Raw genomic sequence first — 26108 nt, 5'->3', positions numbered from 1 at the left:
ATGCTGAGATTTCTGTGAGTATCTTTGCACTTTTGGCTTATGGATTCACCAGCACTACCTGGTGGTGATAGCTATTTTAGGAGTTTTGTACCAAAAAAAAAAAAAAAAGAAAGTTCTTGCAGGAGGAACATGGCACTTACTGCACTGAGTCTAGAGAGTCTAGAGAACAGAAAATAATGGGCCTGTTCCCCTGAGCAGCTCTGATATCCAGGCTGGGTTACTTACTTAGCTTCAGGGTCATACTCTGCCCAGATCCTTTTAAACTCATCCAGGTGGTGTGGTCCTAAAATGGACCAGTCCCGTGTCAGGTAATCAAAGTTATCCATTATAACAGCTACAAAAAGATTGATGATCTGCAAACAAGGACAGAGATGATGTGATGGGTGAGGCAAGGAACAGTAAATTTTACCAGGTTCTCCATTTAAGGTCTGAATTTGGACTCACAAAACTAAGAAGCCATTGGGATTAGCTTCTTTATTCCCCATGCCAGCCCCCTGGCTTAAATGGGAAGAGCTCAGAGGTGGAATATTCTTGGCTGGTCACATTTTTCTCTTCCCTACTAAATGGATGAGGCATAAATTTGCTAAATTCTTAGATGTGCTGTCATGGCTTTTTATTTACCTGTGTCTTTGCCTGGCAGAACAAGGTGGGATTTATCTTCAGTAGGCAGTGGGGCTGAGATAAAGGTCCTTTCTTCTGGCCCAAGACCAAAACTTTAAAAATGTTGCTGCTGTTCACTGGGAGAGTTTTGGGCACTGTTGCCAGCTGCAGAGCGTGTGCTGTCGCTCTGAGCAGTGCTGCACTGCCAACACGGAGCAGATGCAAGTGGGATATGTGTATTCTCACAGTCATTGCTGCTGGCAGGGGAGGAAAAACCCGCTCAGCAGCCAGAAGGAAGGTAGGAGGGAAGGTGGGAAGTGTGGCTGAGGCGTTGCTAGCCTCAGCACAGCCCACAACAGACTAATTTGGTTTTCTCATTTAGGGGGAAAGGGGAAGAGCAAAGAGCTCCTTTGCTGTGCACAGAAGACAGGGATTGGAAGCAGAGCATCCCCCAGAGCTGGAGGAAGGCAGGGAAGGGCTGTTGTCACTGAAACGATGCTGCTGGGAAAGACCCCGGGGGAGATTTCTCCTTTTTGAGATCATTCTTGTCCTGTGCATTGCTGATGTCTGGGGAAGCAGAGGCTGAGTCTGACAGAGGGAAGGTCTGGCTTGGGGGGACTCACCAGGAAGGCACAGAGCATGTAGAAGCTGATGAAATAGAAGACAGCGAAGCTGCTGCCACACGAGTGATCGGCTTCTGTGGAGTTGGCCGGCTCCGACTCCGGGTCGCACTTCTTGTCGGGGAGACATGCCAGCATGATTTCCTGCCAGGCCTCACCTGTGGCACACCTGGGCAAGGCAAAGGGCAGGGGGAGACAGCAGTGACCTTGGATGTGACAGGGACTGGCACGTTAGCAACCTCTTCCTGATCCCATGAACATTAATGACAATTTTGCCACTGAGGTCAATTAAGAGCATGGCTTTGACATCCCCTGGCATATCCTGCTCCTCTGTTTGGTTTTGTTGCCATCATCAGCATATCATTTCTGACTGGCTTTGGCTGCTGTGGGTACAGGGCTCTCACATTCCAAGCAGAATCATGCAGAGGTGTGTGACAAGTCTGTGGATTGCATCTAAAGAAGTCCTTAAAAATTATGGCAGTGTTGAAATTGTGCCAGCTTCCCACCCCTTCAGCACCCCTCCCTGGCTCCAGCTGGAGTAGGATGATGTGCTAAGCTGAGCTGGGCATGGCCATGCCTAATCACAATTTCATCATGTCCCTTTCCCTGCTAGAAGTCAGACTGGGCAGATTTGAACCAAAGAAGGTTTTGATGCATATCAACTTTGGAGAGCACTGAAAACTGGCTACCTTTCCTCTGTGTAGGAAGACTCATGTCCCTCCCCAGCACTGAGCGTTACCAGGGTGAGCTGCTGGGCTACAAGAGACTTAATGGACTGGTCCTTCCATCTGACATAATTCCCAGGCTCCCCCACTGAAGGACAACATGTTACTACTCACCTCGTGAACATGACACGGTAGGAGGAGATAAGCTGTGCCCGAGAGCAGAGGAATGGTGCTCCCAGACTGACACAATGCAGAGCTGTCATACACCCACCTGAAAAGCAGCAGCACTGCCTGGGGGAAGGTCTGGAAGTTATTGTTGCGGTTGATTTCTGTGGTATCGTTCAGCGCAATTTTACCAAACACCTGGCAGAAAGCAAAGGTCTTTTCAGGTCTTTACATGTCTTTTAGCCCTATAAAATCCCCAAGCCTCTTGTCACCTGTAGCTCTTGGCCTCACCCTGACTCTGATATTCAATGCAATCTGCTCTTCTATTAAAAGAAATTTTTCTGTGTCGCTATTGGACACAAAATGAGTACACAGAAGTTTGGTGAGTTTAAGAGAGAAAAAGAGCCAATTTTATTTCTGACTTTGCAATATATAGAATTCTAAAAGTGACAGTGGATTGGAGGATTAAATTGCTACCTCTTCAACCACACTGGTCAAACCAATAGTCCATCAATTCTCTCCTCCCACAAAGAAGAATGCAAAACTCATTATTTACATGAATAGTGCGTGAGAACTCTAGTAGAAATATGTAAACATTATCAGAAGGCTAAAGAAGTTTTATGAGAACTTTAAAACTTTCAAAAGAACTATAAAAGAAAATGTAACACTTTTAAAAATAAGGGCAACATTTCTGTATGTCTTTCATATTTGTTGTTGCTTCCCTGGCTTCTGCTTTAAAACCAGAAAAGCACTAATTTTGCAATAAAAAGCATCTCATGTTAAAACAAGTTGTTCTTCCTTATGCATACACTGAATACATGACAAACGTGGGGCCTTCATTTAACAGGCACACAACTGGGAAGGAAGTCCAGCTGAAAAAAATCAGTAACAGAGAAGAAAAGGCTCCTTCCTTCATTGCTTATCTATCTTTGTCAGGACAAAATGATAGCAAAAGACCAGCAGCTGTAAAGCCTTGAGCTTCCATCTCTGTGGGAGGCCTTGGATCTTCACAAAACAATGTAAATGCATTGCCTTGGATCTGGAATTGTCCAAATGCCTGCCCTTCTATAGTCATGCTTGTCACCAGCATGACCATGTTTCAGGGGTCCTCTCAGATTGCAGCAGCATGAAGATGGTGACCGGATCTGCCCAGACAAGGATGTCCTAGAGCTTCCTCCCATGCCACAAAAACTAGTTCATCCAGCCCTGGCATGAAGACTGCAACCATCAGCAAACCTTTTTAGCTGCCTGTCTTTAGGTGTGAAGTCCCCAGTACAGCAGAGTTTCAGGCTTCTTTAAAAAATATTGGATAGCTGTGGTACTTTCAGGTATTGGGACTGAGAGTTTAAACAAATCTTGTGTGGCAGAAAGGTCTCTGCACAACACAGTCAGGACTATTTATTCCCCATTGATAACAAGGTGGCAGAGATCTCAGGGGCTGAGAGCTCTAATCTCTTTGTAGCCAAAACAAGCAGCAGGAGCAGAGCAGCTCTGAGAGAACACCCAGCTTCTTTTCAAGGAAATGTCACTGATAATTAGCACCCTGAGAGAAACAATGACACGGAGGGGGGCGCAGGGACAATGGTGGGATGGCCTTGCCAGATGGGAGGGAGGGTCAGCACATGGCAGCTTTCCTGAGGGGTTCCTCATGCATGCTTGGGCCTTCCCCTGCCTGGCCAGCCCCACGCCACAGGCAGCTCTGAGCCCATATTTATAATTTCAGGCAAATGTAGGTAAGGGAGCTGCCCATGATCCTGCTATCGACCCCTACAGCTTCCCTCGCACAGGAGGCAGCAGCTGCTGTGGGTGTTTGGCATTGGCTACCTGGGAGGAGCTGTCAGTGGGGGTTCCTCCCTTACAGCCTCTCCAATCTGTGCCTCCTGGGCCATCCTACCAGCAGCTTCATCCATCAGCATCAACTTGGATTTTTTCCACTTGAGCACATTAGGTAGTGAGGCTTGAATGTTGTTACGCTCCAGGTTGTGGCAGTAGCTGACATAAAGAAGTAGGTCTCATTTATATGGGAAATTTGGATATTTTTATCAGTTCTGGTACATCCAGTCTTTCATAGCTTAATAGAGTGAGGGATGATTTTCCTTCCTATGTGTCCCTGTGTGTGAGGGAGCTCAGTGTGTCAGCACATTCAAGAGGGCTGCACAAAAAATGTCTGAGGTGCCATTTGGACAAAAAATGATAATCACAGGTCTGTGGGCTCTGGGCAAACAGGGAAAATAAAAAAAAGTCTGTTTTCTTATTGGAAGGCATGAGGGCATGAAGTGACCTAGTAATCTAGATCAATGTGAAAGACAGATGTATGATCTTCAGACTGCTGAGATGATTTAAACAGAGGCTTGAATGTAAACCAAGGGTTAAATAGGTAACTTAGAACTAGCTGAAAGAAAAAGGAGTAGAATTAGAGAATAAAGCATCTGGCACTGGCAGTGCCCTGACCACTGTAGACCCCATCTGTGTGGGTGCTTGGTAGTCACTTATAATGCTTTGTACAGCAATGTAATACCAGATTACTACTCAAGTGATTTTCTGTATAGCACAGAAAATTCTGTAAGATCTTGGCCATCTTAGGTATTAAAGGCAAAACTGGCAAGTTTACAATATGAGCTTAGCAGAGTAAATGACAGCTGTGATTACTGGGGCTATTGAGCTAACCTGTGATAATTCAAGAAAACATTAATTTTATTTTTCACAGTGGGGCAGGGTAGATGGAGTTTGTGAAAACATGTGATTATAATAACAGGAAACAAATTAAAACAAGGTCACAGAGGTCAGATGAATTTCATTACAAATCCTGTTGTCATGGTGAAACTAAGAAGCCCGTCATGTTTGAAGACCTCTGGAAGCAATTATGCCATGCTTTTCCATACTGTGGCCTCTGATCCCAGATGGCTGACTTGTCTGAGAACTTTGATTAACATCGAAGTGGAAAGTGAAGCTTAGCTTGAAAAGCAGTGCAGCAAATGAGAGTGGGATTGTCTCAGACTGTGCCTATATCCCATGCTGTCTTCATTGGTCTCTGTGCAACATCAGTTCCTTGCACATGTGAATGCTCAACATGACTCCAAGTGCATTTTCCAAACTGAGTAAGATGTTGTGTTGATGCAGCTTCCTGGAGAACTCTAAGTGTTGGTACATTGGGTCTGATCCCATATTTATCTTCATGGATGTAGATCAAAAGCTGCTCTTTACAACTCACTGGAAGTTATGCCAGTGTGAAAGAGATGCAAGAGAACATTTTGGTTTGTTCAGTGCAGCATAGCCATAAGCCCACTTAAAAAACTGTTTTGGACCAACAAGAAAGGCAGTAAATCTTCTTTGTGGATATTCCTTGTGGAGGGCAGGCATGGTCTTTTTACTGTTTGCATGTCATGTTCTGCCCTTAAATGGGACAATTTTTAAATTTGCCTGCTTTTTTTTCTGGACTACATTGTGCTGCTGTTGGAAGTACCCAGTCAGATGATGTTCTCCAGCCAAGGTTAGCTTCCATCTTACCTTACTGGGTGAAAACCTTGCTTTAAACCCCCACAACCACACACTGATCTAGTTACCCTGTAAGCCTGCTCCCATGTTCTAACAGAAGACAGACACACCGAGCTCTTTAAGCATCACTTACCTGCATCCCAATCACAGCGTAGATGAAGAACAGCATCACTATTAAAAGAGCCACGTAGGGGAGAGCCTGGAAAGGAAAGGAAAGGAGAGAGCGCTGTGTCCCTGCCGGGCTGGTGCTGCCGGCTCTGGCTGCTGGCTGCCCCAGGGCTCTGCAGTGCGGGCAGTGGCCACTAGATGGCTCTGCAGGCCCGCGCCTGGCGGCCCGCCCAGCCCAGCCCGGCCTGTGCCGTGGGGGATGGATGGATGGATGGATGGATGGATGGATGGATGGATGGATGGATGGATGGATGGATGGATGGATGGATGGATGGATGGATGGATGGATGGATGGATGGATGGATGGATGGATGGATGGATGGATGGATGGATGGATGGATGGATGGATGGAGCTCTGCTGCCTGCCCACCACTCCCGCCCTTGACTGAGCCAGGAAAGCGAGGCAAAACCAGTGTCCACACCTGCTTACCAGGAGGGGAAAGCTCTCACAGCCAGCGTTACTCTGGGCAATGTGATATTTCCCTGCATCTGGTACGGTGGAATAATTCCATAAAAATTCCAGCTGCTGGAATCTCAATTCAAGGCTTTTGCTACAATGGCTGCTACCACCCTAAGTACCCTAAGGCTGCATCAGCACCTTTCCTTTTGAGTGTCGGGCGTCCCTGGTGGTGTCTGCCACGTCCCAGGTGTCAATGATCAGCTGCTGAAGAGGAAAAGCAGAGCCCTGACAGGCAGAGCTGCCTCCCTAGGAAGGGGTCAGTGCAATCAGCCAAGTGCTGATGCTCCCAGTTTCCTCCACCACGAACAGGAATCAAGGGCTTGGGACTTCACAGGATCAGGCTTTTTGAGCAGAAATATTTTGAAATATCTAGCACTCAGAGCAGAGGCTTTCAGAACTCGATTCAGAGGAAATGAGTGGATGCATTCACTCTGAAAATGTGAGCACAGTTCCTGAACTAGATTTTGAACACCCAGTTTCACAGAATATAACAAGACTACAACATTATCAAAGGGCTGCAGCACCTCTGCTATGGAGACAGGCTGATAGAGTTGGGGCTGTTCAGCCAGGAGAAGAGAAGGCTCCAGAGAGACTCTAGAGTACCTAGAATACCTAAAGGGGGCCTACAATAAAGACATAAAGGGATTTATTTTTTTCATTTGATAAGAGAAGGGGTGATGGTTTTAAACTGAAAGAGGGCAGGTTTAGATTAAATACTAGGAAGAAATTCTTTGCTATATGGGTGGGTGAGACATGAACAGGTTGCTCAGAAGCTTTGGCTGCCCCAGCCCTGGGAGTGTTCAAGGCCAGGTTGGATGGAGCTCTGAACAACCTAGTCTAGTGGAAGGTGTCCCTGCCCATGGCAGAGTGGTTGGAACTAGGTGATCTTTAAGGTCCCTTCCAACCCAAACCCTTCTGTAATCCTAAATTCAACACTACTAAATCCCACAGGAAAGAATGAGAGAGTATTTTCACTGGCCACTATGGAGATTTGACTAAGATCTGCATAAAGCATCTCAGAGAGATCTGAATATTAAAATGGCAAAAAATAATCAAAACTTTTAGATGAAGTCTGTAATTGTCACCTTGAGTCTTAGGACAGAATCCTCTAGCTTTTTAGGGGGCCAGACAAATCAGTATGTTTACCCCACAATGTGGCTGAAGAGACCAGCAGCTCAGAACTGGGCTCCAAACATTTTGTGTGATTTAGCTGGGACCTGATGCACACAATACCTAAGAGCTCCTGGGATAGTGTCCAGATAGGACCTGAGGTGTATAACCTTAACAGTACTTATGTTTTCTGACAGTACTTCTGTTTTTCCCATCCAAATGTGTGGGAAAATGGATGTCTTCTGTCCTCCCTGTCTGCCCCTTCACTTCCTTTTCATGTTCTTCTGCTCAGTCCATTTCTCTCCACTAATGCACCTTCCTGCTCATCCCTGCCCCTTGTTCCCCATGGCTCCTTCAGCTCCCCACCTCCCACATCCTACATTTGTCCTCTGGCTCTGTCCTTCCTTGGCGTTACCACTTTGTCCTTGTGATTCTCACGGCCCTGCCGTGCCCTCAGCACCCTCTCACTTCCTCCTCCTCCCACTCCCCAGGCTGACCCTGTTGCTGTCTCTGCAGATGGAAACCCTGCTGAGCATTTTCCCACCGCTCTGACCAGTGCCCCAGCTTCTACGTCAGCACTTCATGCCATGCCCAGGGCACATGGAAGTTACCATGGGATCTAACTCCATGGGTTCCTTGCTTATTTGGCTGCCCTGTGTGAGCAGAGATGCTTCCTGGAAGCATGTGGGGACACTGAAGGGCCTGTGCCAAAGTTTGCTGGGATCCCACATTCTCACAGTGGGAGTGGCCGAATTGAGAGCAGCACACTGGCTATTCTTAGCTACCAAAGGAGCCTCCCGGTAGTTGCAAGAGGAGGAGCTTGGAGCAGAGAATTCCATGTTATAAATGGCTAAAGGATTTCAAGGGAAAAGGCACTCGCTTGCAGCGCTGCCTGTTTTTTCCCCCTCCCCTGCTGTGGAAGATCCCTCCCTTCATACTTTCTCCCACCACCCTACAACCCTGCCTGAAGTGACTCTCCAGCTGAAGAGGTCTGAAGGTCCCTGGGGGAAGTACCAGGTGCTGCCTTTCCCATCCATCTCCTCCTCTCCAGCCACGACAAGTTCACCTCAGGGCGAGCTATTGCTAAAGAGGCTGGAGGGGCACCGGGGCAAGGGGAGGAGAAGCAGGAACTGGAAAGTGTGACTCTGTCCCCTGCATCAGGGCTGGCTGAGCTGTGCCAAGGGAATCTCATTCCTACGCAGGCAAACAAAACGGTTCCCAGTGGCACTGCTCAAATAACAACCTGGACGCTGGCAGCTCTGCAAGCAATGGAAAAAGTCACTGTGGAATGGATGTGTCAGAAACCTGCTGTGCAGGGTTAGGTGCTCTGGCAGTCAAGGAGTGTGCAAAATGAGTCCTTTGCATCAGCCTGGTGGTCTGGCTGCCGGGACCACTGAGAGCTGCACTGGAATAAGTCTGTGCTGATGCCTGGTGTGCACGTGTGCTACTTCTGCTGAGAAGAGACAGAAGCTGCAATGAGCTGCAGTGCTGCAGGCTTTGGTCTCAGCTTGTGTTGTCACTGGTGAGGTTTAAGTTTTAAAGTATGGTTCAGTTCCTTTTCCATTTGAGTCAATACCAAAGCTATTGACCATTTACAGCCTCAGGGCTACTTAGTTGCTGTTTCAAGACTTGTGTGTTGTACAAGTTACTCTTTCATGCTTTTGCCCAGTGGTGTGTTCTGCATATTTGCTCATGTTTAGACCACTGTTTGTATTCCTGTGTTGTGTTTCCCTGCCACTTCCTTTGGGTAAGCCCCAGCTAACGTTGAGGTTATGCTGGTCCAGTAAATCCAGATCAAGTACTTTTAGAATGCAGGAGTATGCCATGCTTCATCTCTAACTATCATTTTACTATATGTGGCTAGGTTTTTTCTAGCAAATAACCGTGGTGTTTGTTTTCCTCCGAAGGTAATGATTCTTATCCAGTCTGATATTCTTCACTTCCTCCTATCTACTCTGAAACTTTACCTACCACTGAAATGCAACCTGTCTCCAGGGAAAAAAGCAGCAGCAATTTAATAACTTGGCATTGTTACCAGCTCAAAAGAGTAGGGCTAAAAAGGTGAATTCTTCCTGGATGAAAGTATGGAGGCCACACACCTCTAATACTCACTGGAAATCCTCAAAACAAGGCTTAAAGGAAACTTAATTGAGACACAGGCCTTCCCCCCATAGCTGTGTATTTCAGTTAGAGTTACACATATGAAATACAGTTCAAATTGGGAAAAAAGAAAAAAAAAGAGATTGAAGGGTTACAGACAGGCAGTAATTGAGTTGAACTGAACTCTTAAGGCTGTTCAGGAGTGTGTCAAGCAATTACTCATGTTTTAAGGATGAAACCCATACCCAGGCAGTCACAAGTTCCATTTACTTGAATCATTTTTGCCACCTGTCCCTGGCCACCTTTGAGCTCAGGCACTGGGGTGAAACCAAGGGAAATGAAAATGACTTAGGTCTTTCTGAGAGATAAGTGAAGGAATACCTGGAAGGACTTGATGAAGGTCCAAAGGAGTGTCCGGATGCCCTCCCCTCGGCTCAGGAGCTTCACGAGACGCATCACGCGGAAGAGTCGGAAGAAGGTGATTGAGATGCGAGAGTTTTCCTCTGCGTTCTGGAAGCCATTGGCACAGAGGCAGGAGTTACAACAGCACGAGAGGAACGAGGGCCCTGGGCCACAGAAAAGGCTACACCGAGGGTTCACTGCACTGTTCCTTGTCCTGCTGCTGCTCCCTGGGCTTCCACTCCCCGGCACCCAGGGACAGGCCAAGGCTGCTCAAGCCTGCCCTGTCTCCCATGGTGGTGAGGCTGCTCTGTGGGGCCTCTCAAGGCCATCAGCCTCTCCCTTCAGTTTGCCTGGGCTTTCAGGGATTAGGAATAGGATATGCTCATTCCCCTCCAATACATCTCCTCACATCGGAAAGAGGCGATTCCCCTTTGACCTTGCACTGGAGGAGAAAGACACTTTCCCTTTTGGCCTGGCTTGAGTGTTTTACCCCAGTGAGCACCTCAGCCAATGGCTCCGGTGAATCTGGTGTCAGTCACCAGCCATGTGCTCCTTGCTCCGCTGGGAAACAGGAGCAGGTCCCAGATTTGCCCCTGGCTGCAAAACCCCATGGGGCACGGTGTGTGCTGGTGTCACTGGCACCACTGCCAGCCTGGCTGTCCCTGTGCTGCTGTGGCCATGCTCCTGCAGGCTGGGCTCTGGTCACTCACTCCCACTGCTGAGCCTTTCTCATTTCTCATGACCCCTTTGTACTTCCCACAGTCTGTGCACCGACTTTTGTTTTTTTAAAAACATTTTATTTTGGCTTGGCTGCTACTGTTCAAGCGTGGAGTATTTTAAAATAGTCTTTCTTCTGGCCTGTTTTTTCTCACAGCATCTGCTTTGTCCCTAAGCATTTTCCCCTGGGGTTGAAACCAGCTCTGACGTTCCTCAGCCTTCACATGTGTGAAGGCAACATCCATCTGAAGGCTGCTGCAGCAGCAGGCTCACCTGGCCATGGCAGAGGACTTGCTGCCTAGCTCAAGGGCACAGCAAATGCCAAGTTTTCCAGTTTATTAACCCCCTAAAATGCTGTGCCAAGCCTGTGGAGCTGGTGCCTTCCGGTAGCAGCACTGTGGGAATGTGACCTCCTGTCACAGGGGGAGATAACACTGTCACCCTGCCACTTGACCTGCTGTGGAGCAAAGTGCACGGAAACCCCCCTCTCTGCCCCCACCCAGGCTGCAAAGACTGCAGTTTGAGTCTAAACACCACCAAAGGAGCAGCTTTTAGGAGGAAGAAACAGTGCAGATCACCCCTGCTGTTAACTACTCACCACAGTGTAAACCAAGAGAGAACAGACCCTTTGGATTTCCTGTCACTGGGCAGTGAAAACAGCAGCTGCTTGCCTGTCTGCTTCTGGTAAAACCCAAGGCACAGGAGCAGCCCAGGTGGATGTTTCTGGGATGAAATGCCCAGATGCAGATGTGTACCTGGGTGTGCTCCTGTTTCTGAGCCAGGGTGAGCTGATGGGTGCACAGCTCCGTCCCTGTCCCTACGCAGCTGTGTGCTGGGTGTGACCCCTGCTTGCACAGAGAGCTCAACACTATGTGCAACAGATCAGGATTGCACCCAGCTGCAGTTTGTCTGTCTGTCTGTGGTGTGTATGTCACCAGGTAACTTCCTCCAGGCTGTACCAAAGGCTGACACTTGCTGCCTGTGGAGTGACTGGGTGAAAAAGATTAGGGAGACAGGCTGTGTCACAAAAAGTCTGAGTGCTCCCTACACCTCACATTATTCTTGTTTGATTACTTGGACATCAGGCTCTGGGCTTCAGCACATTGGAGGGAGTTGGTCTGAAGGAGGAGTGGCCTCCAAGGAATCAAAAATCATGGCACAATATTCTCAGCGCTACAGTCACAGAGGGATAACTGTAAGGTCAAATACTTCTTCCAGTCCTGTACAAGCCAAGCTCAAATACCATCTAAAACAGAGCTGAGGTCCAAATTTAGAGGTTTTATGGACAGCAATCATGCTGTGGTTGTGACTAAATAACAGTGTTTTCTTATTCTACCTGCTGTTCTTCTGGTTGCTTTGGCCCTTGAGGTGGCAGCAAGTTAGGACATGGATCTGGACAGAGGTTTTAGTATTCCTTTGTCCTTCCTTGCTGAGAGGAGGCAGCTACTGTAGGCAGAAATTTATCTCTGCCCTCCTAGTGTCCTGGAGCAGAGAAAGTCTAAGCAGCAGATAAAATAGAACAAATCCCTCCCTGACGCAAATCTGCAACTTAGTGGCATCAAACCACTTAGCCAAAAACTCAGTGATGCCTCACAAGATTACAGTTATTTTAAAACTAGGTGGCTGTAGATTAGCTGATGCTTGAGTAGCCCTGCTTACTTCCTCCTGGCTTTCATCCAGCTTTTTGAAGGCATATTTTGAAGGCTTCCTCCTTGCCAGAGGGAGGTTCTGCAGAGTGGCAATCCAAGAACTGGAGCTACTGCAGCCCTGTGGGGGTGGTGTGGGAACTGCCTTGCTCACCAAGGCAGCAGTGTTCTGTGCACCATTGCACCACTTACTCTTTTTTTGTGCAAAATATGAACTCAAATGTTATAATGAATCACCTCATTGAAGAGGAGTTTCAGAGTCCCAACCCTTTTTTTTTCTGGAAGCTTGGACATAAGGTCACACTGCAAAATCATCCAGCGTCACATTGATAGTGACACGAGGACATCATTTGTGGCTAACAAGAAATCTTACCGGGTCCAGTTCTCTCTTGGTGGTTCATTAGAAGGCAGAACAACAGTTAACTTGACCAAAGGAAAGCTCAGGATGCACAAGAGATACACATGTGCAGCATATTCACAGCTCATGTGAACACCAGACTCACACCAATACATGACATGGCAGCTTCATGCACAAATAACTAGGCTGGGCTTGGAGAGAGAACTTGTGATCACGGAGAAGAGAAAAAAGGAGTGTGTTAGAAAGAGTGTCACAGAAGCTGGGAGGGTGGTCTGTATTTTTGGTCTTACCATAGAGGAAGAGCATTGGGTATGTTCAGCTGGCTTTAAAGAAAGGCAGACAGAAATAAGCTGTAATAAGTCTCCAGTTAAGAGCCCTAGTAAACTAGGTTTTGGCTAACACAGGAGCAACAAAATGGCAGAAGAGGGCAAAAGGGAATTTGGAAGAAATGCACAAGAGGCTGGGCTTATTCCCTAGGATGCCCAGGATCAAGCTGGCCGTGGCAGAAGTAGGTACAACTGCCTCTGAATTTGAGGTAAGCTCTCTCCACTACCACCACATGTGAGTCACCCCCAGTGTCTCCTGAGTGCTGGACACCTTGGCAGTGGAGGTACTGCACTGGTAAAATGTTTCTTGTATCAGCACTATGAGTTCAATACAGGGGCTGATTTAGCTGTCCAGCTCAGATACAGGCCATGTCTGCACAGGGACCAGCCAGCTTCCAGTGCATCTGTCTGATTTGTAAACCCATAATATCCCAGTGCTGAAGCAACACTTCCTCTTTATATATCCCCATTCCCTTACACACAGCTCTGGGTGAGGCAATGGGTTGGGAGAGTCTGACTGGCTCTTGGCACCCTACAACACCCAACACCAGCTGTGGAATGTGGGCTAGTGCAGCTATTTTGCTTGCTCTGCCTTTACCCACCTCACAGCAAAACCCTAGGCACTCAGTGGATGTGTTCTTGGAGACCAGGCTGAGCTGAGCCCAGCCCTGGTCACGCCTGGAAGAGTCAAATTGCTGCAGACACTCTGCCTGATATTCGTTGATTAACCTCTGGGGCCATTTCCAATACTGAGAGCAATTCTAAAATATACCCAAGGCTGCAAGTATCCTTAGGTGTAAGAAGCAGAATTGTAAATTAAATAAAACTGTCTTTATTAGGAGTCCTTCAGTTCAATAGTAATGTCATCCTTCAGGCCTAACTTCTACCATACGCCAAACCTGTCTGCTAAAGTAGCATAAAGTGGGAACTGATGTATTTCCTCTTCTGCCAGTGTCAAATTCCCCTCTAGTGCCATGGAAGGCTCCTGCAGCAAGCTCCTGCTCTCCAAGGATGCTGCAGTAATCAAACTTGCACTGTATTACCTAAAAAAACCTGTAGTTTGGATGCACAGCCTATTTTGGTGAGATGGGCAAATGACAGCAATTAAAAACCCAAGGTACACCAACTCAATAATTTGGGTTAACTCATTGGTTTGGTAGTGTCAGCTTTCATTGCTTTCATCTGCCTCTTTCACATGTTTGCTCTTGTGTTTTCAGATCACATACAGGCAAAAGTTGGCTTGAATACCAAATCAAGAAGCCATGCCCATAGAAACATTTCTTACAGGTCAGGCATAGATTTTGATTTTGTGTTGCTAGGCAAACATCTTTCCAGCAAAGCGCTTCTCTGTCCCTTCCTCATCCCCCTTCCTCTTTCTAATTCTGCAAATCACCTTTTCTAACAGTAGAAGGACCCTTATTCTCCTGCTTGCTGCATTCCTGGTAGAAGGTACAAAGGCCCTTCAAAATAACTGAAAGCCTAAAAATTTTTGGGATTCTCCATCCTTCCTGGCTGATGATGTCTGTGCATCTATGACAGGCTGAAGAAGCCTTTTGAAGTGATATGAGATATTGTGCTTTCATTGTCATTTCCTCTCCTATTCTCTGCTATGCTTGTGCACAGTGTGTGAGTTCATGAGGGGAAAATCAACCCCCAGCTTTGGGTTGCTGAATACATTTTTGGATATCCACAAAGGTTTCAAAAAGGAGACAAATCCTACCATTTGTGCCAAAGGGGCATCCCATGGACCTGAGCACAGGTATCTGAGAACCCATTACTGGAACTTTCAAGTGTGGCCATTCCAAGCTCTAAGCTGAAAGAGCTACTGCTAGATTATCAAAAAAATCTTCAGACTTGCCAGTGATGTGAAATGCCAATTTTAGGGCAAGGACAGGCAACTGGCACCTGAGAATGTAGTGGTCACATCAGTTCCCAGAGACGGAGGCATGGTGACAAGCACTTGGAATTAAAGCCAGTGTCTGTTGCCCATCTGAAGTGGACAGGATTTCATTTCTACAAATCTCAGAACAATGTGGAAAAACAAACCCTCATCTGTTTAACATCTCTGAAAGAGCTTTTGGGGAAGCTTCTGCACTGAGCAGAAAGCACTCTTGGCTGTAGTGTCTCACTTGCAGCTGTTCCTGCTCCTGCATGGGGTTTAAGCTGCAGAGGAACTTCAAGCCTTCTGTCCTGCCCTTCTCTTTTGGGGCATGAGTAGCATGAACACACAGAATGGGAAAGGTCCACAGCAGGGAGATCAGTCAGAGGTGATGTTCTGAGAAGTTTCCCTTGTACAGAAAAGGGATCTGAAGTATAGATCACAAATGCAAGGCCATATTTAGAGTTGTATATAAGGGAACTTGCAGACTGAATGGGAAAAGAAATATCTGAAGCAGGGTGCACCTGTGTGAAGGCACTCAGGGGGATGAGTGCAATGAGAACTGTTTGGATATTTTTTTTTTCTTTCTTTTTATGTCACTATGTTTAAAAAGGCAACAGAGATGTTAAGGAGCAGAAGAGGCCAAGAAAGAGCAGAGAAGGTTATAGAAGCCCAAGTAAAAATTCAGTAGGATAAAGACTGAGTGATCCCTGCAACATGTCTGAAAACCTCCTCAGGATATTGCTGCCTGCATATGTCTCATTCATGCTCGGTGTGTACCAAAGCACCAGCTTTCTAAACAGATAAATTGCTTCAGTTGTTGCAAACCTGTGAGCGTTCTTAGAGCCCTTACAGGCACAAAAGAGGAAGACAAAGCTTGTGCCCATGATGAAGTCAGGATTGCAAGTAAGGAAGTCTCTGGGAGAGAAGCCAGGTTTATTCAATGGAGAGATACTTACAATCTCAGAGACCACAGCACTGGATAAGGTAACTGTGTTCCTGGTAACCGTGCTCTGCCTGGGTAGGTGGGAGTGAGGTTTACTGGGAACTACTTGTGAAGAACACAACCCCTCCAGGTCCTGTTGAACCTCCATAATGTCTCACAAATCAGACTTGGTGTCTGATCCTGCCATCAAGCCAAGGAAAAAGTTTCTAATGGGTTGTGCTTTGGAAGCTAGGAGAGAATAAAATTTGCTCTCCAGGAGAACCAGTCTCAATCTTTCAAGAGCAGCATCTAACAGAATCAGTACAGTAGGATATTTATGCTGTAATGCAATCCATGAAATTCTGAAATTCTGATAAGGGGTGGTGTGGCTTTTCAGACCTGTAAAGACAGCAGCAAAAATATGAGCAAAAAGGCTTTGTATAGTCACAGTAGTATCAAGGTTCCCTGAAATTTCCATGTCTTAGATTATCTTATAGATAAAGATTTGGAAAAAGACAAGAAAGTGTGCTAATAGGCAGATTCAAATGAAAGTTTCAGTAGGAAATTCCCAAGAAGAGATATTAATCCCACCTCATCCTTGTGGAACACTGGAGACAGAGGACCAGTGGGAGATTTGAGCTTCTTTTGGCTGGTTTGCTGCCAGCTGTAATGGTTCTCCAGAGAAGCAGCACCTGAAAATGTCTGAAAGGGAACTTCATTAGATCTGTAGAGTATGTATTTAATCCATGTAACCACAGAGGTTTCTCCACTGCTGGGTATCAGTATCAGTAGCTGTTCAGCAGTTGTTGAAGCCTGACTGCACTGAGATGACAGGACAGGCAGGCAGCATTCCCATTGCTGATGGTAGCAATTCTTTTACACCACAGAACACAATGAAGATGAGTTCAACTCCCTTGGAGTGTATCTAGCCTTTGCTAGGAAGTCCAAACTGATCTTTCCCCAATGTTTGAGGAGAAAAACTTCCTTGCTTTTTACTTTCCAACAACACTTTCATTCGTAGGGAGGAATCCCTTTTTTGCAAGAGATAATTCAACCTTTGTGTTGTGTAGAGCATTTAAGTAGCTGATTGCACAATGTTATAATTGCTTCACTGGAATTGTCTCAGTCAACACAGAGGTACAACTGCAGCCTTCTAGTTATGCCTGATAGCCCTAGGTTAGAAAACATGAGAGGAAATGTGTGTTTCAGATGCTGGCACCACAATATGACAGAGTAGCTTCATATTTCTCAGGAGAACAGGTGGTCAGATGCTTATGCTGCCTTTTGTGATGAACAATCTGCAATGGCCTTTCTTCACACAGGAGTCTGTGGCTCATGGATGAAGCTTCTAGGAGCCCACTCAGAGCAGCTGGTTGCTGCTGATGGATTTCTGCTAAGGTATTTCCTTGATTGCTGTTGAATTTGGAGAATGAGAAGTTACCAGTGAAGATGCCATACCTGTTGGAAATTTGGTCTGTCAGCCTTGTCCCATGACAAGGAATACATGATACACGTTCACTTCTTGCTTTTTTCTCCTCACTGCAGGAAGGGTGCCTCTGAGAGTCTGCTCTGCAGAGATTGCCTGAGCAACCTGAAATGTTGTGTTCCTTTGCACTTGTAGGTTATCAGCCTTTTCTAGATCAAGGTCTTTGTACATAGAGGTCTCCTCCAAGAGTTCTACTTCAGCCATGCTGCATCTGTGACTTTGGACACCTGTGGCAGGAGACGTTCTGGGGAAATGAACTCATCAAAGCCATAGGTTGGATATGAAGGGGAATTAAAGGCACACATTTGGCAATGACAAACCCTACTGCTCTTCTGGAGATGTTTCCTTCTCATGTTGTTACACTGAGATAGGACCTGCGAGGTTGTGAGTTTCAAGAATTTACCAAGGTATGGGAAATAAAAGTGGTTTAGAAGTGATCTGTGCCATAGAGACATGGCAAAATAAAACACTAGACATCCTCTTGTATTTGGAGTCAAAAATCTGAAGCGACCTCAGGAGGCTGAGTTGCACAAGTCTTTGTGGAGAGCTGGAAAAAGTCAGGGCTTCAAATCAACATGACTGCTGGCAGGTAATAGTCTGCCATTCCACTGGGGAGTTACCACAGCTCCTTCCAGAGCCATCTGTCTGAGGTTTTAATCACAAGAACCCTGGAGATAACCCACCAGCCACCAAAAGTCTGTGAGGTTATTATGAGGCCAGGCAGAAACGTATCTGGTATTTCTCTGACAGGGAATACTACTTGCAGATCGCATAATTGTAAATTCCCATAACCTCACAGTGAAATCAAATTATTAGCAGGGGGAAACCACACCCCCTCCCCCCCGAAAAAATCCCCAAAAAACTCCCCCAAAAAACCTCCCCACAACAACAAATCACAAAAGCTTCTCAAACTATGAATTCTTCCTTTAAGTATGGAGCTTTTTGAAAATTTCTGGGAACATTTTGAATAAAACTAGCCAAAATTCTTATTTTTTCCCCTGCAAAAGTATTTTCTGTTAGAAGAATACTCATGCTGAAAGTCAAATGTTCTGTAGAAACATGCCAATTCTGAAACAGGCATTTCAGAAATGTAAGGTTGAAATCTCACATTTTGTCCTCACACATTTTAATTTGGTTTACATTTCCATTATAAATCATATATAACTGAGAAAAAAAAATCAATGCTAGATGAAACTGTTTTTACTTTACTTAAGCATATGTCTTAAATATTGATTATTTCAATAGAAATGATCTTTTACTGGAAGTTTTTCACCTTTACATTTTCCTTCTATTTTAAAACAGAAAAAAACTGTTACAAGGGGCTTTTGGAAAGAAAAAAAAAAATCGAGCCTTCTGTAGGTCTAATCTGGGTGAAACACTAGAGGCTTTTTTGGATCATTTAATGCTTATTAGGAAAGGGCACCATCTTTCAGGAAAACAGGGACTTGAGGGGTGTGATGCTGCCTTTTCTGGGGCAAATGGTGAACACCTTGTGGATTTCTCTGGAAAAAGCTCTGAGGGTGTTCCAGTGCAATATAACACACTGATATTCAGACAGCTCTGCAGAGGAGACTGAACTCTCCTGCAGCATGGAGTTAAAATGTCATTTGTTGCAATGAGGAGAATTAGGGAAAATGTGACATCTGCAGTGAGGTTTGCCATTACATTTCTGCCTGCATGGGGGCCAAGAGACACCAAGTGTCAGCTCATCCAAATGCAATATATATGCATTTATACTTCACTGATTCCACATGATCTCAGACCTCTGGGGAAACATTACCATATCCCCATGCAACAAAAGCCTGTTTTGAATACAGTTAATAAGGGCAAGGTAACTTCTTAAGCAAATGAGTCCTGCAGCTATCAGTTTTTCTCCTTCATTTCCTATGTATTATAAGTTTTGAAATTCTGGAGCTTGCTTTTCTAATTAGCTTCTAATATGCAAATCATATCAATTTGAATAGCTTATTAATTAATTTCATATATATATATATATATATATATATCTCCATTAAATTGTCAGACAGAAGTCTTATGGTTCCAAGTACTTAAGGTAAATATAAGGAAAGTCAATTGCTTTTATTTGGTTGTGCAGATTACCCTATAGTGACAATTAGAGGACAAGTAATGAAAGGGCTGCTTTTTCACACAGCTAAAAGCTCTATTTTTCCCCATGACTTTCAGAAAAGCAGAACAATTGGTAAAGCATATCTATGCAAATTTTTCTTAATTTTTAAGATGTTTTAATAATCCTTCTCATTCGCTGTGGGAAATCAAGGCTTATGGTAATCAAGCCTGGGGGGCTCCTGAGAAAGAAGCAGATACTCCCCTATCAGAGATGTAGTGCTCATCTTCAGGTACACCTACTGGTCTGACTCAGAGAGGCAGGTGCAGCTTGCCTGTGTTTCATCATTTGTTCTGTGGGATAGGCAGCCAAAAGAAGCCCTAGAACATCTGGATGAGGAGGTGCTAAAGATGAACTGAGCCATGGAAATAATTTTTGAAAGGCTACACGTGTGCAGGACTTTTTGTTTTCCAGGTGGAGTGGCTTTGAGGATCTTCTGTTTGAGTAAGAGAGGAGAGGTTTTGCTGATTTGAACACCTCTGCCAGGAGCCATGTGTGATGAACCTTTTTTCATTAAACTTGGCTTTTCATTTGACCAGTTCTTGATTCACAAGGCAATGGCTCCCAAAGGAGATGATCAGTCTGTCCCAGCCTGAAGCAGCCTGAGGGGGATGACCTTGGGAACATAACAGGCCACTGAGCAAGGTGGAGAGAGAGAGCAAGAGTGAGAATTTAGCTTTCCAGCTTTCCTCACTTTTATTACCATCCATGACAACAGTGTCCCAGTTTCTGTTCTTGAGCAGTCCAATGTGCTTCACTGCATTTCCTAAGGCAAAGTTAATATGGCTTTTAAACATCAAACTCAGCAGTGTATTTATCACTGTGCTGGAAAGGGCAGTCCTCCTCCACCTCTTTAGAGAGATTTATGTTCTGAATTATGTTGTTCGTTGTTCTCTTCCCCTTTTTTTTGATTGTCTGGGAGGGAAGAGGGAGAGAAACCTGTGGGACAGGTTTTCCAAAAGGAGCACAGCCTGTATCTGGTTTTCATTCAGAGTAACAGTTATTTTCAAATCCAGGTTGTCCCATCCCAAACACCCAAATAAATCCATCATCTTGACTTCTTATCTGCAGCAGTGTTGTAAAAGCACAGCTGCTGTGGACGGCTGCAAGCTGGGAGATGTTCTCTGATTCACTTGGCCTGCTCAGGCTCTTGTGTACGAAGACCATGACACCGATTTTGATGTCTAAATAAAAAAGAAGAAAAAGAGTGTTCAAAACATCCACACCAGTCCAAATGACTTTGTTGTGCACTGTGTAAGAACTGATTTTTCCATTTCTTGTAGCATCCCACAGCCTGCCTTGGAAATGAGAATGGCAACAGGGGTCTTCTCTGAGATGAACTTCCTGAGCCACTGATAGGCAGGAACTTTGTGTCCAACACCTTGCAATGCTCCATTGGTACTGAGAGGGTGAGTGACATCTACAGGCTCCTTCTTCCCTGCAGACTGGTGCTTTGAGGAATTCAGCAAACTCCCAGAGGCATGTCCTTCTGCTGCCATGTTTGTCTTCTCTGCACTGGATGTTTGAGCACTTCTGTGGATATTTGTTAGTTATTTCTGAATTAGCTGATTGGATTTCATGGTGTGGGAAAAGGACAAGGAAGAAGAAAAAATGAAGAACATACTGAAGCTTGTATATTGTATTGGGTGTTTCTGGGGTTTCTCTGGTCAGCCTCAGGCTGAATGGAGGAGGGAGAGCTTTGGGCTTTGTAGGGTTCCCAGAAGCACGTGAATCCAGAAGGAAACTTCAGTAGCATCTTTGCTGTTCTGTACAAGTCCTGACTACACTGGTGTTAAGGTTGGAAGGAGGCCTGTGGTCTGCAGGAAAATCCCCACCCCTCAGCATAAATCTGGAAACTCTTGGAACCAGAGAGAGACTGGACCAGGAGCAGGTTTTCCTGGGAAGGGAAGCAGGTAGGCTGCCAGCTGAAAGATTCCACATGCAGTGCTGCCAGGACCCATCCTTTGGGAAGCCCAAAGGCTCTGGGACAGTCTGAAGATGGATGAGCCTTGTGCTCAAATGAAGGCTTTTAAAGAAACTGCACATGCTGGTGGAAGCAGGAGAAAACCCAATCCACCTTGGTTTCAAAGCAATAGGTCTGTGGATTGCAAGAGGCTCTGGATGACTGTAGGTGAACTATCAGCCCCTGTCAGTTTTGTGTAATTAATCTTTGCTCAAGGGAGGATATCCAGAGATACCAGCAGCTCAAACAGAGAGATTGTTATGAACCATTTTCTTCTGAGATTTGTAGCAACTAGTATTTAATTCCCAGTCTGTGTCTTTTCATTGTCTTTTAAATCAGAAGGTTATTTAATGTTGATGCAGAACATTTCCTAGGAAAAAACCAGCCTACAGACTCATTGGATTTCCATATGATATTATGGGATACAATAAAGTCTGAATGTGTCATTCTGGGATTTGAAATGCCAATCACAGGCATTATCAGAAAACATTAGAAGTGGTCATATGGAGATTGGGAATAGATCTTAAAAGATACTGGGCAAAATTTTCTTGCTCTACACATCTTTCCAAGAATAAATTATTATTGATTTGATGAATTATTTGGTAAAAAACAAACAAGGGTAAGGGCTGTTTAGATTATATATAATGCTCACTGTGTGTGATTTACTGTGTTCAAGTATGGTCAAACAGTAGAGTCTCAAATTCCCTGTTTTTAAACATCAATTTGTTTTGATGTTTCCCTATTAACAAGTGTTTCTTTACAGCTGAGACATCTTTGCCTTCATGTCTGTTCATCTTATATAATGATGTCTGGCTTTGGATGAAGGAGATTTTCCCCCAGCCACTCAGACAAGACTCAGCAGGCAGCACTGCTGGCTGGTGCCTCAGAGCTTCAAAGTGGACTTGGAGAGAACAACTGGGGTGTGACCAGCTGGGATGTCCCATTACTCTGCAACAGCAATTAGAGCCAAGTCACATTTTTTGGCCATCAATCAGCTGACCATAAGCTGATTCCAGTCTCCACAGCTTGGTCATCTGGCTGCAGCAGGGAATGGGTCCCATTTAGCAGAAGCCTGGGAAGATATATGAAGCAGAAATGGTTTTGTTGGCATGTTGTGCCAGACAGTCTCCACAAAGAACAGATCAGGGAGCAAAGGTAAGAGCACAACCATTTAAAAACCAGATGTCTATTAAGAAATAATGTGTTTGCCTGGCTGGTGCATGAGAATGTAGAGGAAGCAAGGCAAGAGCTAAATGAGAGTGACACATTGACTATATTAGAAAGGGTAAAATTAATTATGTGTTTACCTTTGATTACAAATCTGGGTGAGCAGCAAAGTCCCCACAACTGGATGTGTATTTGATGGGAGGTCTGTACATTTGGGTTTGCAGACTGGTACCATCATCATGCTGAAAGGCTGCCCAGTGCCTCACACAAAAACCCTCACCAAAGGGAGCAGCTCTTTCCCTGGACTGATGGGATCTTGGCTGAAGACAGAGAGGAAAATCTACTGCTACATAAGATAGAGGGGAACTTCCTACTGCTTTGCTGCAAATGTCTGCTGCCCAAGATTTCAGCAAAATTGGGAAAAAATCACTGGAGAAAAGAAGATGGGGGGAAGAGCAAGATAAAGAGGAAAATAAGTAAAAAATGCTTGCGTTGTTTCTTCTCTTCTTCCACTACCTCCGTTGGTTTCATTGCAACTGGCAGTGCAGCCTGGGATGAGTTAGAATTTCTCTAAAAATGTACAAGATGGTGAATGCTATGAGGTCTTGTAGCACTGATACTAAAAGCTCTTGTGATTTTCATGAAGAACAGGAGCTTTTGCAACAAAACTGAGTGAGTGAAATGCAGGAGTTTGTGCCCTCTCTCTTACTGCAGCCTATGTAGAACAGCAGGAGAACAGCAACACTGGAAAATTCCTTGGGCATTCTCAGCAAGGTAGGTCTGAGAAAAAAAGATAATTAAATGCCAGAAACATTTTTCACTGCTTCAGGGAATTACCCAAGATGCCAGAACCAGCTGGATTTGAACTCACCTGAGCACCTTTTTGACCATCTAACTTAGGGTGCTTAGAGATCATTAACATTAATATATTTAGAGATGATCTAAGGAATCAAGAGTCAAGAAAAAATCAAGGGATTTCCCTGTGGATTCCTATAAAGATACAATCTCTATTAGAGTTCAGGGAAAGTTAAAAGAAACTTCTGCTAGGCAAAAAGAATGATTTATCCTGGCTAGCAAGCCAATGGAAAAAAATAATCAGCTTGGGGCAGCTCTTTTAAATTTGAGTGTTTTAACTAGCTTTGTGGAAAAACACATTGGAATTAAAAGGAAAATGAAATATAACTGTAATATATCACAGACGTTGATGCCAGAATATTGTAGTGAGTTTTTTCTTCAAAGTACTGTGATAGAAAAATGACAAGTAAAAATAAATACTGGTCAGAAAATGTAGATACAGGCTTTTTAAAGAGCTCTTTGTACTGTAATGAAGATGTCATACACTGATTTTTACTATTGAACCAACACAGGACAAAGTCTGTGGTTCTTTATGCTCCTACTATTAGCTTTTACTGTTATTTTAACAATAATTTACAGTCAAATAAGAAAACAGGACTTCTTCTCTAAAGGCCTTAAAACCCAGCAAGGCTTTGGGTATGTGCAAGCCTGCACTAATTAAAAGCACAATTCACTCCTCAGGGCAGTCAGTGAGATGCTGTGCACCACCATTTTAGACATTTTCACTCAGAAGGACTCCAGACAGGTTTTATGCATCAGGTCTTACAGTTATAGGGCTGTCTAACGTTCTTTTTGCTGTTTTCACATTTAGCTTCTAAAAATTTGTTCTCCTGGATTGTTTATCTTCGGTTTCTCCTATTTTAATTAACGAGAATGTGTGTGGTTAAATTTTTCCAGTAAGTCAAACTTATTTTTATGCTACTCTTAAGTCTTCCCTGCATTAAAATACATTCTGATTTTTCCGTGGGCCTGGAATAATGTCAGAAGCCAAGTATAACAATTTTGTGGAAATCACAATATTGAGGTACATCCTTAAAATTGGGTGGTATGAAGAGTCTTTCAAAGTGGGAACTATGTGCCTTCTTCTTATGATGCTAGTGCTGCTAGCAACAGCTCAAATACTCAGGGAAACTGAGGAAGGAGTCATTTGCATTTACTATCCCCTTCTTTTGCAGAAAACACATACTTTTTTCTGATTGTTCATATTTCATATAGATTTCCATACAGAAAAAAGTTGTGCAGTTAGCAAAATCACCTCTTTTAAAGAGCAAATCACATTATGAACTCTGGAAATGCACTCAAAATACCAACATTTTAAAGACAAGAGATTAAAAAAAAAAAAAAAAGAGGCCCCATTATCATGACAAGTATATACATGAATAAAACCAAAAACAACCTTGTTCAAACATGGTTGTGGTTGGATAGTCATACCATACTTCTTTCTCACCAATACAGGGTGAAAAACATGCACTAAAATTGTTGATTAAGCATGGGAGGTGATCAAATTCAAATTGATCTACGCATAATCTATGGAAGAATCCAGGACAGTTCTCCTGATGTTCTTCAAAAGCAAAACAAAGCTCTTGCCACTTCTACAGCTCACAACCATGCTTCAACGTGGCTTCCTACAGCCGGGGCCACCGTGATGTGTTACCTGAATTATTCCAGTGATAAAAATACCACCAGATTAAAAAAAAAAAAAATCCAAACCAAAAAGGCAACCTAAATCCACCCTCCCCCACATTAATTTTATCAGTAGCTTTTCCAGAAAAAAAACCCCAAGTCACATATACATACATATACACGCACACAGGGAGAGCTCAGGACTACGGACAGCTTCTGGGATGGCAGCAGTAAGGGTGTGACAACGCAAGATGTCAAAAGAAGCCACTGTGCTTCTCCAGCCCTTTGCTACATAATTTGGAGGCCTCTGCTACCCAGATGGCATTTGAGAGGAAGGAGGTGTGGGGGGGGGAGATGTTTTCTGCCTCTTCCGGAAGGTTTGGGTAAACAAGCTCGCAAGCTGTGTGGGCATTGCAAAGATTTGTCCGGTGGCAGCAGCCGACGGCCGAAATCTGAGCAGCAAAGGGCGTGGAAGCGGAGAGAGCCAGACAGGCAGAGAAAGACGGACAGACAGACAGACAGACGCAGCGACAGATATGAATGGCAGTCCCAAGTGAGGTGCAGGCTGGGTGCATGTCGTCCTTCCCGCGATCCTTGCTCCCTGGAGGGGTGTGTGGTGCCCGGGGCTGTGCGGCGGGGCCCGGCGCTCCAGTGCCCGCGCAGGCGGCGGCGCCCGAGCGAGCGCTGCAGGGCTGCGGCCGCCGCTTCCCGGCGCTCGGGGAACTCGGGGGTGAGGTGTGGTGTGGCTGGGGACAGGGCAAAGCGAGGGAGAAAAGGAAGAGAGGCAGGGTGTGGGTTCAAAGGGAGGAGCGCGGCAGAGGGTGAAAGGGAGATTTAGGAATAGGCTTTCAGGTATTCTAAAGAATGGGAGCAGGAGCCTGTGGCAAATAATATGAAGCGTCTTGACACCAAAAGCGAGATGATTGTAAAAAAAGGGCCTCGTGTGCCTGGTTTAAGCCTGAGTTGCTTTACATCAGAAATAAAATAGACTAAATGAAAAATCGCTGCACAAGTCTCCAAGTCTTGGGAGCTCAATGCTTTGGTATTTCTCTGGCCTTACTGCGCTCAGGATTCAACTAAGCTGCAACCCTCTGCTGACTCCTAACAGAATTTGGAAAACTTTCCAGAAGTGTGAGGTAAGAAAGTACTCAGCTCTCCTGAACACCCGATGGACAAACATCAAACCATTACCCATAAGGCTGGGGCAAGACAGACCTGACCAACATTTTTTAGGGAAGCAGCACACCAAGGTG

The 26108-nt window shown here is 45.1% G+C and overlaps 1 protein-coding gene across 5 annotated transcripts in view; it reads right to left on the bottom strand.

The window, feature by feature from the left end:
* The window catches only part of CACNA1C (calcium voltage-gated channel subunit alpha1 C), a 414418-nt gene that overhangs the window by 23089 nt on the left and 365221 nt on the right, over positions 1-26108 (bottom strand). For all 5 annotated transcript variants that reach the window (XM_021535026.3, XM_021535027.3, XM_021535028.3 and 2 more), the window contains 6 exons: positions 12797-12829; positions 9765-9893; positions 5679-5744; positions 2157-2248; positions 1224-1389; positions 226-353 (listed from right to left, as the gene is read on the bottom strand). In XM_021535026.3, coding sequence (XP_021390701.1) covers positions 226-353; positions 1224-1389; positions 2157-2248; positions 5679-5744; positions 9765-9893; positions 12797-12829 — 614 coding nt within the window. The remainder of the gene's footprint in view (positions 1-225; positions 354-1223; positions 1390-2156; positions 2249-5678; positions 5745-9764; positions 9894-12796; positions 12830-26108) is intronic.

The sequence above is a fragment of the Lonchura striata genome, chromosome 5 (genome assembly GCF_046129695.1).
Source record: "Lonchura striata isolate bLonStr1 chromosome 5, bLonStr1.mat, whole genome shotgun sequence".
Classification (NCBI taxonomy): domain Eukaryota; kingdom Metazoa; phylum Chordata; class Aves; order Passeriformes; family Estrildidae; genus Lonchura; species Lonchura striata.
Note: the sequence above shows the minus strand (reverse complement) of the source record. Positions and strands in the feature narration are given on the sequence as shown.